Below are 20,081 nucleotides of genomic sequence, written 5' to 3' on the forward strand. Positions count from 1 at the left end.
TCCCACAGATGTCTGTTAATCATCACACAGTTAGGAAAAATTCATGATTAAATTAAACCTAATTATATGCATGTGTTGATTGACATGTCATGAAGAGTTATTGATAGTAAGTTTGCTTTACTATCGCACACTTTCCTTCAGTTGGTAATGCTCTCTAGCTTTGTGACATTGATGCATCATCTGGAATGAAACTGTTTACACAAGTGCTTCACATTTCATGCAGTGAGTGCTCCTGTTACATGCTCTTGTCTAATGGAGCATGCTGAAGGGCAGTTTTTAAATTTGCATTTTCTTACCAACAGATCTAAAAGGAGTTTTTATTTTCAAAAAATTAATTAAAAAATATATGTTTTAACATAAAACATGGATTTTTAGATGTGTTTGCATATAATACGAGGTGTGGCAATAAAGTTCCCAGACCAGTGCTGTTGTGGTCATGTTCGATGAGTTTGAAAATATGTGGAAGTTGTATGTTGCAATTAAAACTTCCTTCAACAGATGGATACAGAGATTGTCCAGTAGGCTGACAGGTTGCAAATAACAATCAATTTCATTAGTAGCATTAATATTTCATGAAATGATTTGCAATGGAGCAACAAACAAATATCAAATTTTGTTTTAAACTGGGAAAATCTGCAACAGGAATATTTGAAATGTTAAAAACTGATTATAGTGAGAAAACATTCAAGTTGTACCAGTGTGTTTGAGTGGTATAAGGTGCAAAGATGGACGTGCAAACATGAGGATGTTCATGATGACCCAAGAATTGAGCATCCGTCAACCTCTTGAAATGAGGACAGAGTTGCAAAAGTTTGGGAAATTGTGATAAGAGGTCATCACTTGACCCTCAGAATGAAGGATATGATTAGGAAAATTCCGCATGAAGATTTAGGGGAAAAGGAATGTCTGTGCAAAATTTGTGTCACACAGCCTCACAGACAAGAAGCAAAGAAGAGTGTCATCATGCAAAGACTTCATCCAGCCTTGTCAAGACAATTCTAATTTCCTCAACTGTAATGTCACTGGAGATGAGTGTTGGGTGTTTTAATATAATTGACAGAGATGAAGCATCAGAGCAGGGAATAGACTTCAAAATCATCACCAAGGCCTAAAAGTTTCATTTACAGAAGCACAGGATCAAGACAATGCTGATCATATTTTCCAACAAACAGTGTGATTCACAAGGAATTTGTACTTGAAGGGAGGAGTTAATGCTGCATTCTATGCACAGATGCTCCAAAGACTGCTGAAGCACATTTTCCAGGTGAAGTTGCAATTTCAAGAGAAAGGCAGCTGGTTCTTGTTGCACAACAATGCCCTTGCCCATTCTGCACTTTCTGAAGACATTTCTGATGAAACATGGCATTGTTTCATCAGGGGGAAACCATCCCCCCTACTCTCCTGATCTATCTATCACCAGCAGACTTTTTCCTCTTTCCCAAGGTAGCTGAAAATTGCCCTCAAAGGAATGAGATAGCAGGACGTTGAGGACATAAAAAAAAACGTAACTGTCCAAAGGCATTCAAAGAAATGATGTTCATTTCTTTGAATGCCTTTATATCATTTCTTTGAATGCCTTTGTTGACTCTTTTCAGAAACTTTTAGAATGGCATAATAAGTGCATTCAATCAGCAATTACTTTGAATAAAAATAAACCATTTTTGAGCTCCTTCACTTTGTGTTCTTTTTATTGCACCAGTCCAGGAACTTTATTGTCATAGTTTGTGTATGCTAAGCATCTATTGTCATCAGCATGTTCAACCATTCATCAGCATGTAACAGAAGTACTCCCAGTGGATGGATTTTCATGGAATTTTGTATTTGGACTTGTCAAAAATATTTGTTTGGCCAAACCAAATTTCATTAAAATCAGACAACCAGAAATCTTGTAATTATTATTTCTTTTTTCCATACAAATTGTATGGAAAAAAAAGAAATTCACATATGTATGAAATTCATAAATGTAGTTTTAATGCAGTACTGTTAGTTTCAGACAGTCTGTTTATACTTCACGTGCACCATTATGCAAGACTTGTGAATTTGAAATGGCTAAGTTTAGAGACATAAACCTATAGAGTGTTATTAATTGTTCTATAAAGTTATTATCTTAGTAATCATTTGATAAAGAGATAACTATATTTACTTTTCATTTATATCGTAGAAAATGAAAAAAAAAAAAATCATTCAATTTAAGGGAAAAAATTGAATGCACTTGAAATATATACACTGTGTACATTACTAACTTGTTCACAGTTGTATGCAGAAAAAATTGAAAATATAGGTGACATCAAAGAAATTAATAATTTTGAATTACTTTTTTTGCTGATCTTTCAAATTGTGCAACAGAGGAATTTCAAATTTTCCCATGACTGCTGACAAGTTAACTACTACACATCAGATAATAGTCCTATTGCTTTTTCTTAGCTGTTTTGCCAATCTGCAATTTTTACAAGGAAAATCTGAATAATCACAGTCTGTGAGCCTGCACATTATGACATCAACAAACACAACTCTGCTGCTTTATTAATTTCCTGGCATGATTTAAAACACAAAGATGTAGAGCATGCAATCTGTCTCCTTATAACATGGTTCAACTTTGTAGAAATTGCAGCTGCTTCAGATTCTATAGATCAAATGCAAGACCAAATGCATGATGGTCACCTGAATTTAGTTCACCCTGTTTGTTCAAGCTTAAGAAAACTTCTAAAATATGGAAATTATCAGGCAATATCCAAGTTAAGTTTGTTTTTTTTTCAAGAGCCAGAAAAAGCTTCAACAGAACAAAATTCCAATCAGTAAGATATTAACTCCATGCTACCCATGACAAATGTGACAGAGAAAATCAGGAATTTTCCTAAATCACTTTTACACATTTCAAACCTGATGCTACAGCTGTATGAAAACATTGAACCAGAGTTTATTCTGAATTTTTGAGTCTATATATCTTGGATCAACTGGTTTGCATATATCGTGAAATTTTAGCTCAACACTATTTCTCACCAGAGTGGAATATTTACATAGCCAAACATCTTCCCAAATTTCTGCACCAACTTTAGTGTTTTACTTCAGACCTATAGCAAGAACATCATGTCTTCTCAAATTATTTGGAAAAACCTTGCTTACAATGTTCATTCTGGTGTTTTTTTTGTTTTTTTTTCAAATCATCTTTTACAAAAATATTACTATTTTAATAATAGATAGATCTATCACCAACTTGCTATCTACAATCTTTGAGCCTCTGGCCAATGAAAAAATGGGTCTTACATATCTGGACATCCAGGCTGCATTTGATAGTGTTAATGCCATTGCTTAAATTCTGGGAAGATTTTTTAAATGGTAAAAGAATATATGTTGCATTTTCTTAAGGTGTTCCTCAAGTTAGGGTCCTGCTTAATGTCCATGGCCAACCATTTATCTGATCTGCTGATATAGGCATTTCAAAAAATGCAGTCATTTCTGGGCTGCTGTTTTCTGCATCTTTGCAGCAGCAATCAACCAATATGCTAAGCTGATGATTTAAAAATAATGACCAGTTAAACAACAGATTGTTAACAAGCTATTATTGCTTGTCTTAGTGGCACCCTGGACCTATTTGCTGATTACCTAGGACAGTCTGGCTTCAAGGTAAACTCAGACAAATCATCACAGATAATCTTATCCTTGAAGCAAACACCTTCACAGATTGTTCCAATGATCCAGGGAAAACAAGTTCCACTAGTTGACATGCATACAGACTTGGGAATAACCTTTGGCAGCACTATGTGCAAGATCAAACAATCACAAGGAAATATATCCACTCACTGTTTCACTCTGCTATTCTGTATGGTGCAGAAACTGGGTGGTAGAAGTCCCAACAATAGTGAAAATCTCTCTTTGCAGCAGAGTACTAGATGTTTCACTGGGTTGCTTTCAAGTACTACTGTTCTCTTGTCAGAAACACCACAGCACTTATTACTACCTATGGTGTGAAGCAGTTGCATGAAAAAGTTGAAGAAATCAGAATTACAACCACAATCCAAGAGCACCTTGCTCTTGGACATCATTTCCATGCCTAATATATGGAAGAGAATTGTCTACAGAAGTAACATATGGCTCTTACTTCTCTAAGCTGATTTTTTTCCTTCCCACTGTGAAGTGATCTTGGCATTTCCAGTGAGGGTGAATATTTTTTGTGACACTGGCCAACTTTTACTTGTGTATATTTACATCCCTTTCTTAATGTATTTTGCCATGTTTTATATTTTAATCAATTTTATATACTTCTTAGTTCCCTGATACTAAGGTCAGAATCTTGAAGTTAAGGATCTTTAAAATCAATAACTTTGTATTTGTATTTGTAATAAGAATATATGTAACTCCATGGTGAAGAGAAATTTATGTATGTATATTATTTTTCATTTCACAATACAATAAAGATTTCTATTAGTATTAAAAATAGTAGCACATTTTATTATTTTTTTGTTACTGTTAATTGAAGATGCAGGAAAAAATAGTGATAAATGCTATATTAAATTATTGGAAAGAAATTAGCTTATATTCACCAAGAAATACTTCATTTCTGCAAATTGCAGTATCTGGAAACTAGGCACCTACAAGGAAGTCTAACTGAGATGTTTAAGGCTTTGAATGGACATATAAGCTTGCTTCCTTACATTATTTGTCACTACTAATACTAATATGTATACTAACTGTTAGGAAAAAATTAGAGAGAGAGAGAGATACCTTCCACTCACAATATGCCCAGTTCCATAACTTCCATGGGACTGTTCTGCCATTTTGGGAGGACCAGAAGTTCCACTTGTAAAGAACACTGCCAATGTTTCATTACTCTCTGTCTTTACACACTGTGTTAATATAGTATAAATTATATGAATGGCTAATACATGCTGAGTCTTGAACATATCTAAATTTTCTAATTTTCTTTACACTGAAATGATATCAAGTAAGTTCAATTTCTTTGCAATATTAGGAATACATATTTAATCTTATCTGAAAGTTATATATTTTCTTAAAAACATTATTGATAAAATTTCTTTCTAGGAGAATTAACTATATCGTTATATAGTTATATAGAATTAACTATATAATAAGATACACCATAATTAACCTATAAATTTGAACTACGTAAGTAGTGTAAAAGGCATCGTTTAAATTGTATCTCATATTGTGGTTGCCTTCACAACGAGATAGTGGTATTGCACTACTTCAAATAAATAACGCTTCTCTAGTAGAGAAGACTACTGTTATTTATTTTCAGAGGATACCACCACCCGGACAATCGTTTCAAAGCTATTGGGCTTCATCATCAGTGGGCAGGCAGGTACCCTGGTAATGCAACCTGCCATCACAGTTGTGAAGTTATATCCACAATACAAGAGATGCCAAAGGGTGTTGGTAAAAACGTATTTGAAAACAAGATGCATAAGACATAATTCTTATGGGTTTTGGTAAATTAACTATATGATATCGGTGTAGATACACCAATCGAAGCTATTGGGCTTCATCATCAGTGGGCGGGCAGGTACCCTGGTAATGCAACCTGCCATCACAGTTGCGAAGTTATATCCACAATACAAGAGATGCCAAAGGGTGTTGGTAAAAACGTATTTGAAAACAAGATGCATAAGACATAATTCTTATGGGTTTTGGTAAATTAACTATATGATATCAGTGTAGATACACCATAATTAACCCATAAATTTGAACTAAGTAAATAATATAAAAGGCATCGTTTAAATTGTATCTCATATTGTAGTTATCTCATATCATCTCATATGCAGGGTTAATTTATGGGTTAATTATGGTGTATCTACACTGATATTATATAGTTAATTTACCAAAACCCATAAGAATTATGCCTTGTGCATTTTGTTTTCAAATATGTTTTTACCAACACCCTTCGGCATCTCTCATATTGTGGATATAACTTTGCAACTGTGATGGCAGGTTGCATTACCAGGGTACATGCCCACCCACTGATAATGAAGCCCAATAGCTTGAAAACGATCGTCTGGGTGGTGGTATCCTCTGAAAATAAATAACAGTAGTCTTCTCTACTAGAGAAGTGTTATTTATTTGAAGTAGTGCAATATCGCTATCTTGTTATGAAGGCAACCACTATATGAGATACAATTTAAATGATGCCTTTTACAATACTTATGTAGTTCAAATTTATGGGTTAATTACGGTGTATCTACACTGATATTATATAGTTAATTTATAAAAACCCATAAGAATTATGCCTTGTGCATTTTGTTTTCTAAGAGAATAAACTTCATTTTTATATTTCATGATTCAGAGAAAAAATTCTACAGTCGCATAAAATTTTTGCTTGACTGTAAAAGGTCATTTAGCTGGAAATTAATTATCATTTAATTACCAGCTTATGAGTACTTACATATGCCCTTTAACTATTAACTATGCAAAATATTTTCATAAAATTACTGAATAAAATGAAGGGGTTATGCATATTGTTTAAAAAACAAAAATATACAAAAAAAAAAAAAATACACCAGTGTTACCAACATTGTGCTTTATTAATAATAGTCAATTTCTAAAGTAATTTAGGAAAACTACTACTGAATCTCACACATATCACATGCTGATATTTAATAAACCTTTATATCATACAAATATAACTATGCAAAATATTTTCATGTAATAACTGAATTAAACAAAAAGGGGGCAAGCTCATTATTTAAAAAAAAAAAAAAAAACACATTAATATTACTAATGCCATGCTTTATCAATAATAATAATAATCAATTTCTTGAATAATTTAAAAGAACCAACACATATTGCACTTTATATGTTGACATTTAACTTTAAATGCTTCAATTAAGTTACCATCTAATAGACAGTATAGTAACTACAGTGGGTTTGGTATAAAATGATCACTTTGGGTTCTATGCAACCAATAATATATGCCAGTTTAAAAATTTTCCTCCTACTCAATAATACAGGTGGGATTTTATACAGTAGCATAACTACACTGCTACCACTACTGCATTGTGGTGGGGCTCCCCAATTCCAAAAGAGAAAGAACACATATATACAGAAAGATATAGTGTGTATATATTTTTAGAATTTCTATTTGGTCTCTGATTTTCATTTGTCACTCCTCTCTCTCTCTGCCAATAAGGGGGTTTGGGCATCAAACTTCTGCAAATACATGACATACTGCATTAATATAACATGATCAATCAGAGTATTTGTCATGCAGGAAGTTTACTGACCTTGGTACATATATTTGAGCACTCCTCACAAAACAAAAGTTGTTTAAAGCTAGATTTTGCACTTCCAAAAGAAAATTCTACCTACTAAGCTAGACCTTCAGACAGTATCCCTCAGACAAACTCAAATATAAGTACCAAGGCCAATTTATTGACCTTGGTACACACATTTGAGCCACTACTTCACAAAAGTTGTATACAGCTGGGTCCTCAGACAGTATCCCACTCTTATACTTAGCCCTCATGGATGCTGTCACCGAAAACCGAACACAAGTAAAATGTAACTGTAGAAAATAGTTTCTAGAAAATGCAGGAAGCTGCATGTATATTAAACTATAGAGCTATAGTTTTTTTAACTAATTAGTGTGCACTATTTTCAAATGAATATAATGATGGGGAAATGGTTTATTTACTTGATGTTTTTAGGTGAAACAGGCTTTAGATTAAGTGCACAGATTCCAAATTCTTTTTCAGTAATGGCTTATCTGATTTTATCCATAATGTGACAAATTTTGATTGGAAGAGATGATAATATTAGACAAATGAAATGCCATTTTTTAAATTTTATATGGTATTTATTACTTTTTTTTTTATTAATTTTGTTGACGATGATCACTGATCTGCTGAAAGACTGCTAAAACCTAGGGCTAGGAATATTTCCCCAGTAGGAAATTCTTGCTTCTGACTGCAGTTCTCATCCACAAAATGTTATTGTCTTGACAAATTACAACAAACACAAGAAGCACAAATTACAACAAGCACAGAAAAGAACAAGCACTCAATAGAGAAATCAACAGACTTTCCCAAACATTTTTCAAAAACTAATAATGAAAACAATTAACATCAACAAAAAAAGAAATATCTCAACACATACAGGGATCTAATAAAGAACCAGAAAAACAAAAACAAAAAGAGTACATTACGATCCCCTATGTTCTCCAAATTAGCAAACAGATTAAAAACATAGCCAAAAAATATGGATTGTGCACCAGGTTTACAACAACTAACACCATTAAAAATATAATAAAAATTTCCTTCCCTGCTTCACCTGTGTCTTGCCACCAAATACCCTCTATACAATTCACAATACAAAGACTGCCAAAAATCATATATTGGTGGTCAAACCTGGAGAAGATTGTTCAAAAGAATTAATGAACACACACCAAGTGGTCACTGAATTATGACCACCTACCTAATACCATGTTGGGCCACCATTCGCACAGATGACAGCCACTGTTTGCCCAAGTATTAACTCCACTAGATGTCTGTAGGGATTTGCAGCCATGCTGCCTGGAAGGCATTCCACAGTGTTGGAATAGATGATGGTTGTGTCTATATGCCTCACTTTCCATTTCAAAACATATAGTAATAGCCATATAGGGCAAGGAAGCCATAGGCTTTTGCTGTACTGGGCAGAAAAAAACAAAACAAAAAAAATTGAGTAGATAATTTTGGAGGAAATTGAGGAGGAAATTGAGGAGGAAAGCAAATTATTTGCTTTCCTCCTCACATAGGTAGCTATCCAGTTGACCATTCAATTTATTCAAACTGTCAGCTTCAATTACCTGTGAAGGCAACCTGTTCCAGCAATCAACGATTTACTGGCTAAAAGAAAACTTCATACAATCTAGTCAAAACCTCTTCCCCTGTAATTCGAATTTATGCTCGAGTTCTGGAATTTTCTATTACAGTGAAAATTCCATCTTTGTTTATTTTACTAAACCCTTTCAGAGTCTATAAATCTCAATCAAGTCACCTCTGAGGTGCCTAGCTGCCAAGATGTATAGTCCGAGTATACAGAGTCTTTCCTCATATGGTTGCCCTTTTGTTGATCTCACCCTGTGAATTGCCCATCTTTAGACTATTTCAAGACCATTTCACATTTCAAGAAGCTCAATGTCTTTTATCAAATGAAATATCCATACTTAGACACCATATTCCAAATTCGGTCATACAAGTTGCCTTGTGGGATTATGACCTCCCTAACTTTACAGAATAATGTTTGATAAATCATCAATAGGATGCCACGGGCTTTCATGGATGCTTGTTTACACTACTCAGAAAACTTCACATCTGCCTGTATTATAAATCCTATATTCCTTTCTTCCTCTACTATTTTTAATTAACCCCCCCCCTCCCAAATGTATAATTTATTTTGAGATTGCTATTCCCCAAGTTAGTAACCAAATTAATAACTAATGTAAAATTTTTAAAACTTAAAACTTAATTCTTTACCGAATGTTTGCTAATAGCTATCTGTTAACTAATTCAAGAATAAATTTTAACTTCAACAATAAGAAATGTGTAATCGAATTAACAGGCAATAATATGTAATTGAATTAACAGGCAATAATATGTAATTGAATTAACAGGCATAATGTGTAATCAAATTTACAGGCAATAATGTGTAATTAAAATTAACAAATTTATGTAAACCATATTACCTATGGATTACATAAATAGTTTACATTTGTATAGATTATACAAACCTCATGTTCTGAGGAAGCTTGCTCCTGAAGTTCATGAAAATTCAACCAGCCTGGACGATTCCTAAAACAAAAGTAATAAGAAGTTAACTGGAGAATGGTTCCTAGACAAACTTATGACACAATCATTACTTGCTTATTTTATAAATATTTGTAGAAATAGATGACAGAATTAAACAAGTATTGCAAAATACCTTGGATTTGCAGTATCAGAAATTAGAACTTTTGCTTTTACAGAAGGACATAAATGAATGACCTGAAAATATAAATAAAATAGCACAGGGATGTACATAAATAATATACTATACATAATAATAATAATGCACATAAATAAATACATAAATACACTGTCCTAAGATTAATATCCAGACACCTGAATATCTACAAATATTGTTATTTACAGGAAAACTATTAACGTGTGTTGAAACTTTTAACCTTTATGACAGCCTCTTGTCTCTATGGAACACTCTCCATCAATTTTTGTAAATACCCTCCAATATTTCCAGCCAGTTGGCCTTCAAAGTGGCAATCAGTTCAGCTCTGCTGATGATCCAATTCATCCCAGAGGTTCTCTATACAATTAAGGTTAAGAATCTGGACTGCCCAGTCCAACATAACATGAGCCATATGACATGCAGCACTAGCCTGCTGATATACGTGCCTTCCCTGATGTGCTGTCACAACATAGGTATGCATCATTGCTCAGGATGTCTAGATAGCTTTCAACATTCATGGCTTTAACCAAAATGACTAATGATCCCAGGAAAAACAGCCCCAAACGATCATGCTATCTTCACCAAACTTCAACGTTGAGACAATACAGTCCAGCAGCTAGCTTTCCTCATGGCATCGACCACACCCAGGCACAACTGTCAGATTGATAGACTGTGACTCATAACTCCAAAACTCAGCTTCCCATTGGTCTACAGTCCAAGAACAGTGGGCTTTATGCCAAGTAGATGGCATCTGCATTAGTCAGGGTGATTACTGGCTTGTGGATGGCCTCTCAAATGTGGAAACCCATATCATGCAGTGTCCTGCACACAATACTGGTGCTGACATGTGCTCCAGTTGCCTCACCGAGGGCTTCTGTGTTCTGCAACAATATCAACCTGCATGCTGAGCAGATGATTCTTTGTAGGGCTCTCCTATCACATTCTGTTGACTTCAGAGTTTTCCCTGAGTCACTTAGTGACAGTTCCAACATCAGTCCTCTTCCATTTGCTGATCACATCACCAATCACCAACCTGGGGATCTTCAGTGCCACGAAGTGTCATATACAGACCGACCACTTATGTGGCACCCTATTATCATTTGTCACTGGAAGTCTGCTAACTCCATTGATTGTGGCACATTGCATTTACAATTATACTACTTTCTCCTAGAAGGTTAAGAAGGTCCTAAATTTACCTGAGTATATTTAGTTGTCTCTGACATATAGTGCTTGGGTAGGATGTGATCAACCATCAATGGAAGGGTATCCGGATATTAATGTTAGAGCAGTGTACAGGGCCTCTGTCGCCGAGTGGGCAGGAGCGGGAGTGCAGTAGCACATGCTCTTTGAGTAGACCCGGGTTCGAGCCCCTGACTGCTGAATACAGTTGATCTGCCAACCCGCACTGGACCAACGTGGCAGATTATGGTCCATTTTCCTTCAACATGAATTGTTGAGGAGGCTTCCATCCTGCAGTGGGTTGATAATGGCTGCACTTTACTTTACATGGATGGGTTCATACAAATGAGGCATATTTAAAAAAGTTTCTTCAAATTGCTTCAATTTCTACCATGGAAATAATGAATCTGAAAATGAATCAACTTTTATTCAAAACGTTAAATAACATTGAATAAAGCTGCATGATGCAACTTTATTCATCTATAGACCCCTTACACAAATACCACTGTCTTATAGTCTTTTTACTATTCAACTGATTAAAACTTCAATATCTGTCACTAAGTGTACCCTTTCAGATGTTTTTTTTTTTTCAGTGCAGGAAACAAGAAGTAATCTGAAGGGGAGGCATTTCTGGAGAATAAGTGAAAGCAAGAACAATACAATTTATATATATAAATTTAAAAATTGTCTTCATGGTTACCTGAGCCTTATAATAGAGCACTAGAATATAGAAAGAGGATATTTCTAAAGAGTTCTTCATAACATCTTGCCTTTAATAGCGCATGAAATTTCAGTGGCAAGGAAGAACAATATTTACTTGTGATGGTTTTTCCCTTTCTGAGGGTATTTAATGAATATCACCCCTTCCTCATCCCAAAAAATTGATGCCCATCATCTTGACACCTTGGTGCTCTAGCAAGGAAATCGTTTATAATGCCAGATTATGTACTGTTGTTTGGTATCAGGATCATGAAAATGAATCCAAGTATCATCCACAGTCACCAACTAGCTATAAATTTGTTTCAATCCTGAGAAAAATTTTACAAGAATTGTCTTCACAAAATTTACTCTATCCTCTCTCTTCTGGTCTACATTCAAATCTTTTTTTACCCAAAGAATTTTTAATAATCAATTCTTTGTTCACAGTGTAATGGGCTTTTCACAAGACACGTTCATTATCTCTATTATGTACTGTACCGTGATTCAGTGATTTTTTAAAATCAGATCATCAACAGCATTAATCTTTTATGTGACTAACACAGTTATGGATTCAACTTTGTCAACTCTACGACCCCTTTTGAATTTAGCAACCTACCTGTTTATGATGGTGATTGTTGATGTTATTTATACAGTGCATTAGCATCTAAAGCCATACTGAGCTGTATATATCTCTACTGAACTGTATACATCTCTACAAATATATACTGTATACAAATATATAATGAACTGTATACATCTCCACGGGCCAATACCAATACCTTGAGCAACAAAAAGCCAGTGTAGGTCGCAGAAAAATCTACACCATCCACCTGAGAGCAACTACTTCCAATCCCAATATTAATTTACGTATGCCTATATTAATACGAAACATGCGCACGCGCATACGAAAATTAATATTATTAACATGAGCACGTGCGTATATGGATTTTCGTATGCGCGTGCGCGTATTGATTTTAGTATGCACATGTGCATATGGATTTTCGTAGGCGCATGCGCATATTAATTTATGTATGCGCATGTGCATGTTCATTTTTGTATGCGTGTGCGCATATTAATTTACATATGCGCATGCGCATGTTCATTTTCAATATACTAATGCATATTGAATTACGTATACGCATGCGCATATGGATTTTCGTATGCGCGTGTGCATATTAAGTTACGTATGCACGTCCGCATATGGATCTTCAGAATCAATACGCACATGCGCATGCACGTGTGCATATTGATTTACGTATGCGCATACGAAATTCGCATGCGCATGTTCATTTTCGTATGCGCATATGGATTTTCGTATGCGCATGTTCATTTTCGTATGCACGTGCGCATGTTCATTTGCGTATGTGCATATGGATTTTCAGAATCAATATGCGCATGCGTGTGTGCATATTGATTCTGAAAATCCATATGCGATTTTCGTATGCGCATGCGCATTTTCATTTTCGTATGCGTGTGCGCATATTAATTTACGTATGTGCATGCGCATGTTCATTTTCCAATGCGCGTGCTCATATGGATTTTCGTATTTGCATATTAATTTACGTATGCGCGTGCCCATCGAAGCTGCCCTTGATAGCCTGAACATCTCAGCCCTTCTGAATCTCCTAACCAATTTCTTTCGGATCAAAGGTGACGTTTTCGCTTTTCTGCACTCGCTCCTCTGGAATAGAACAGTGTACCTCAATCATCGCAACCTCTCCTATACCGTATCCATCAATGCAGGTGTGCCGCAAGGTGGCGTTTTATCGGGGTTACTTTTTACCGCCCTCCTTATTCCGTTGTGTGTAACAGAGATGATATCGACGATATAAAGTTCCTAACAGAAATACCACCGACAGAGGAGTGATCACATCGGAAATCTGTAATAAGATCACAGCTTTCTGTAGCCATCTCAACCATTTCGGTCTTAAACTGAATCCCCAAAAATCCGTTATTATGTTTTTTATCTCTCAAGAAGTGTCCCACATTCATGTAACTCTCACTGGAAGGTGCAGTTATTCCAAGTGTAACTAAACACAAAGAGTAACCTTTGACCCCAAACCTTAGGTTCAATGTCACATCGAATGTGTTCTACGCAAGATCAGCCGAATGCGCTGGATTGCCCGTCAACATCTTCTTCATAACTCAGACGCAAGAACCACAATCAGATATCTGGAAACCATTGTGTATCCTACCTTTCTGTATGCCTCTGAAATATGGGCCTCCGCAGTACCTTCTCTCACGAAGCCCATCCTCGCCGGTGAATATTGAAGTGGGCAACCCGCAAACATCGACACCCCCCACAACAGAGGACCATCAGCATGGCCGACCAACTTCAAATCCCGCGGCTGCCTCAAATAATCGGCATGAGGAGAACTGTGACCGCAGTCAAAATGCTGGTTGGCAAAATCAACTCCCCTGACTTCTGGGATATGTCAGTTGCATGTTCCACTTCCTTCCTTACGAGCTGTTCCTCTTCTTCAGCTATAACGGAACAGGCTGAAGATCAGTGACAGATTCCTACCTGGCCAAGTACTTCTTACAATACAAGCCGCGCTAACGATCGGAGTTGATCTCCTGAAATTCGCTTCGGATCGCAATTACAGGGGCTCGTTGGCCGAACTTGTTTCCCTTTTGTTTGGCCCCTGATGTCGACTGTTACTGATATCTCCACTTGCTATCTCCTATGAGGCGCAGAACAGCACGTTGCAGGTAAATCGACGAACGTTTTCACAAGAAAATGCGATACCGAACATCAATTTGGCACTGTGACTTGTGTGAATATTCTGAAATATGTGCTTTGTACATATGAACGTGTATATGAATATAAGGCAGACATACCTTGGTGTATGTCTACCTTATATTCATATACACGTTCCTTATATTCATATCTATTGATATAAAGCAAGTTTTCTACTCTTAGCCTGTTCCATATCTAGTTTAGATTGATTAATAACTGCTTTACAATTTTTGCGAGCTTTAGTGTAGGCAGAAAATGAACTGAAGAATTGGAAACAAGCCAATCACGATATGCAACATTCTTCTCTTGAACAGCCTTAGCACATTTATTGGAAAACCAAGGGTTAGATAAAGGACGAGATTTTAAAGTGGAGTGTGGAATAAAGGATTCCATTCCTACAAGAATAATTTCACTGACACGATCTGCTCAAACGTTGACATCAAAGGTTTTGAAACAGTAGTCGGACCAAGGGAAAGAAATCTCGCAGGTCATCTCATTTTGCATTCTTGTAATGCCAAACAATACGAGTTTGGGAATAGCTATGAGATAAAGGTCCATTGGAGAAGAGACAATCACCAAGTTGTGATCTGAGGTACCCGAAGGACCACACACTTGACCGTGTATTTAGAAGTGTTGTTTGTGAGAAAAAGATCAAGCGTGTTGGCTGTATGGTTAGGACTGTCCGGTATTCTTGTAAGTAAATGAACAATCTGTGCAAGGTCATTAGAAATTGCAAAAGCTTCAGCATCTCGACCAGCTGGGTCGAGAAAGTGGAAAATGGAAGCCAGCTGGAGTTGTGAACATTAAAATCACCAAGGAAAATTATCTCACTATTAGGAAAGTTGGACTGGAGAAAGTCAAGTTGCAAAGAGCTCCAAGTGATTTGTGGAGTTGGGAGAATGGTAGAGACAACAGATGAATTTGGCACAATGAGGTAGAGAGATTTTATGCCAGAGACGATCGAAGAGAGGAGATTCCAAATTACCAATTCTCTGACAGGGAATATCGGAACGAACATATGCACCACCTTGGAGGCAAAAAGAATCATACAGTGAATAATTTGGGCAGCTGAGATGAGCAGTAGTTGAATTGACCGATAACTGGGATTCTGACAGAAAAAGTACATGGGGTTTGGCAGACGGCAAGTGGAAATGGATATCATTGAGATTAGAATTGAGACCATGCATATTTGTGAAATGAACTAGGAAGTGTTTGGGAGGTTTAGATCTTTTCGCAGATAAGCTTACTCTATTAGTTTGATAATTCACGGTGTATTCAATAGTAAGAAAAGTGGGGGGGGGGACATGCTGTATGAAGTAATGAAATTTTTGGATATGGTGTACACATGTTAAAATATACCCAGATCCGTGACATAACGTGGCCTCGACAATGCCCCCCCCCGCATACACACTATTCAGACTCCCTCCAGTCACTATTTGGCAGAATAGAGGTAGAAAGATTATACACTAGCTGATCCGGAAGCCTCCCAAAGAGTTACCGGCCGACCCGGCTAGCCGGGTGGGTAAAGTGCCTGCCTGGCAACCGGTTTGTTTTAGTGTATTTTATCGCAAAGAAAGGTCGCGGGTTCGATTCCCGCCTCGGGCTTTGATCCAAGTACTGCAAAAACCTTGGGTGGTGCATCCACAGAAGTCTATGCGCCAACAACTACAAAAAAAAAAAAAAAAAAAAAAAAAGAGTTACCAATATGTTCGGTCCGGTGTACTAACTAGCGGCCGGCCTGTGAACACCGTTTTAGAGCTGTACTCTCGAAATGTAAGGAAGATTGGATATCGCTATGATGTTCACCATAACCTCAAAAGTCATCATTCATATTGCATGACGGGGAAGGGTTGACCGGAACTTAGCTCTGGAGACTAAACATGGGTTCCACCACTTCAAGCCTCAAATAAGCAAAGTGGTGGTATTGCACCGGTTGATGAGTCATCTACAACCTAGTATTGCCTGGTAACACAGAGGAGCAGCATTCCTCCATGTGGCGTGCCACACCTCGACACCTGCTTACATTGGTTCATACCTTGGTGGTCACCCACAGTGTGCTTGGGCAAGGAGGTTATACCCAGGATTACTAACAGTCCCAGTTGTATGTTACTTATATACGACAGTGCGCTTGCGCGAGTTGATGTATGTCGTGTTCGGTTATGTCGTGTTCTCTTCATAGATAGCAAGTTTTAGTTACTTATCCTTGACCGTACAGCATGATTCAAGTACCAATAGATTCCTCTTCTTCCGCCCAACACAGATGAGCCATCATTTCCATCATCAAACAAACAGGTACTTCATGTTTTATACTTTTTCATGCAATTGCTTCCATTATATTAGCTCTAACCCGTATACAGCCAGTATACAGTGTAAAAAACATTAAAACTATGATGAAATCTTTGCGATAAAATACACTAAAATAAGATTATATATATATATATATATATATATATATATAATGACTTAAAAATAAAATAAGAAAATAAAATAAATGAATATTAAGCTGTCATTAGAGGCAGCAAAATGTACATCCTCCACATGAAGCCCCGATATATCCGATAATACAAAATAAAAACATAAGCCAGCAGTATGACAAAAAGGTAGAGCGAAAATTAACATAAAAATAACGTAAAATAAAATAAACCAAATGGGAAGGGGAAAGTAAAGGTAATAAGACAAACAGTAGCCGATTATACCCTATATAATTTAGCACTTTAAATCCAATTAATAAAAACGATATCAAATTTAAAATAAAGCCAATTATAATATGATTTAGCGGTAACTCCCTCGAAGGTAACCAGTTCCGAAAAACGTGACCTTTTTGCCATACTACTGGCTTATGTTTTTATTTTTGTTTTATTTTGTATTATCGGGGCTTCATGTGGAGGATGTGCATTTTGCTGCCTCTAATGACAGCTTAATATTTATTTATTTTATTTTATTATTAAGTCATTATTTAAATATAAATCAGTGGTAGTAGTGGGATGATATGCTAAATAAGCAGCGCCTGTGCCGCCATCTATTTCTTTCTTTCCTTTATATAAGCTGATTATGCTTTATTATGTTAGTGGTGTGGTTTTGATCTAGAGTGTTGTCTGTTCTATAAATTATTTCTCGCTGCACAAGGACCACCGCTATACTAATCCTCTGCATTGGTGGATCGATCGGAGGAGGAATGGGTGGTTATGTTTCTTCGATCTTTTCGCCTTTGCGACGATTTGTTTGGCGATTGAAATGCAGCGATTCCATGACCATTATTGGCCTCGTGGTCCTCTGTCGACATGGGCTATGATGGTCAGTCTAATATTTTGTTTTGCTTTTAGTACTTTTAACCCATTTTTGGTAATATTTCACGTTTTTCGGAATTGGTTACCTCTAAATAATATTATAATTGGCTTTATTTTAAATTTGATATCGTTTTTATTAATTGGATTTAAAGTGCTAAATTATACAGGGTTTAATCGGCTACTGTTTGTCTTATTACCTTTACTTTCCCTTTCCCATTTGGTTTATTTTATTTTACGTTATTTTTATGTTAATTTTCGCTCTACCTTTTTGCCATGCTACTGGCTTATGTTTTTGTTTTATTTTGTATTATCGGATATATATATATTTAGCAATAAATAGACTCATACACCAACCATGAAATTATAAGTATTTTACTGTAACTAAAATATTTACAAATAAAATAAATATTTACAAAAACTGCTATTATATTAAATTATGTACATTGTAAAAAAAAAAACATGATGAAATCCTTGCGATAAAATAAACCGGATAAAAATCTGGAGCTTTCGGAAGCATCGGCTTCCTTCCTCAGTAGTAACAAAACTTCCTGCAGCACGTCCTTGTGTCAAGTAAAGTGTGTTTAGGGTTATGCGGCACCAGGGGTTTCCCCCATCTCCGCGTAGTTTACATTGTGGGTGAACCAGTTGACTGGAAAAGCCAGAGATTTAAAAGTGTGTGGATATTGTACATGTGTAGCGTTGTGTACCGTTGTTCTTCTGGTCGTTTAGCCGCCAGACCCCTACTGAGCCCCGATGTCGCCCCACTTTAGCCCCGTGGAGGCAGACCGGGTACCCACTAGTATATAGTTCACTCTGGCAGGTCCTGCCACCTAATTTCCTGAGATTTCAGTGGCTAGGACCTAAAAAAAAAAAAAAAAATGATCGCATACGCGTCGCGGAAGCGCTAGGGAGAAGTCCAGAATGTTCGGCGAAATTAATTTAGATTGGTCCTTATATATAAGGTGTAAGGTGTATTTAGTGTCAGACGGCACCAGGGGTTTCCCCCATCTCCGTGTTGCTTTCATTGTGGGTGTACCAGTTCACTGGGAAATGCCAGAGATTTAAAAGTGTGTGGGCTTTGTATCTGTGTGATGTCGTGTACCGTTGTTCATCTGGTCGTTTAGCCGCTGGACCCCTGCTGAGGCCCAACGTTGCCCCACCTTCGCCCCGTGGAGGCAGACCAGGAACCCAGTAGTTTTAGTTTCACTCTGGCAGGTCCTGCCACCTAATTTCCTGAGATTTCAGAGGCTAGGACCTAAAAAAAAAAAAAAAAAAAAAAAAAAAACGCGCGCGCTCTTTTATATGCACGTACGTACAGACTGAGACATATATCCATCATCGTCGGTTTGATGATCGTTAGGTGAGGGGGATAATGCTTGCATAATAACGGCCGAAAGAATGGCCGAACGGGAATTTTGACATAATTAAGTTTTTGTGTGTAGGACATTCGCTAGCATAAAGATAGAGTGGGTGGGAGACTGAAGGCTGGGGGGGTTAAGGCAGAAATATGGGGATGATAGAGTAGGCAACCCCAGAAGTCAGTGAGGCATGCCCATGCCTCACCAGGAGAAAGCAGGGGGCGCCGGGGGGACCGTCCCACCACCGGCGCAGGGGAGGGGGTGGAAAGGCACCAGGCAAGGGAGCCCGGTGAGCTGAAGAACAGATGTTCTTTGGTTATAATGGTAGTGGGTTGTGGGCTGCGGCCATTTGGTCCTTATATAACAGGCTCACGGTACTTATACACGTGGTTCAGTCGGCTCATGGTCTGAACTGGAAGCGGAAACATGCGCCGCTTCAGACCATGCGCCGACTGAACCACGTGTATAAATACCGTGAGCCTGTTATATAAGGACGTGCTGGAGGAAGTATTGTTACTACTGAGGAAGGAAGCCGATGCTTCCGAAAGCTCCAGATTTTTATCGTTGTTTATCCGGTTTATTTTATTGCAAGGATTTCATCATAGTTTAATGTTTTTTTACAATGTACATAATTTAATATAATAGCAGTTTTGGTAAATATTTATTTTATTTGTAAATATTTTAGTTACAGTAAAATACTTATTTTCATGGTTGGTGTATGAGTCTTTTTTTTTTTTTTTTTAATTATGAAAACCCCAAACACGAAAGGTATGAAAACCTATAGTACTTAGTACAGTGCATGGGTTGAAGGAGAAATATGGGGGAGGGGGATGCCGGAAACTTTGCTCTACAGACTAAACATGGGTTTCACCACTATAAGCCTCC

General features: G+C 36.8%; 1 protein-coding gene across 1 annotated transcript in view; it reads right to left on the reverse strand.

The window, feature by feature from the left end:
* LOC150076435 (acyl-coenzyme A synthetase ACSM3, mitochondrial-like) overlaps window positions 1-20,081 on the reverse strand; it is a 183,497-nt gene that overhangs the window by 98,561 nt on the left and 64,855 nt on the right. The window contains exons 5-7 of the mRNA XM_090388160.1: window positions 9,913-9,974; window positions 9,722-9,782; window positions 4,723-4,844 (exon numbers count right to left, since the gene is read on the reverse strand). Coding sequence (XP_090244286.1) covers window positions 4,723-4,844; window positions 9,722-9,782; window positions 9,913-9,974 — 245 coding nt within the window. The remainder of the gene's footprint in view (window positions 1-4,722; window positions 4,845-9,721; window positions 9,783-9,912; window positions 9,975-20,081) is intronic.

This window comes from Mastigoproctus giganteus, chromosome 13 (assembly GCF_048544385.1).
Source record: "Mastigoproctus giganteus isolate SK-2022 chromosome 13, ASM4854438v1, whole genome shotgun sequence".
Taxonomy (NCBI): Eukaryota; Metazoa; Arthropoda; class Arachnida; order Uropygi; family Thelyphonidae; genus Mastigoproctus; species Mastigoproctus giganteus.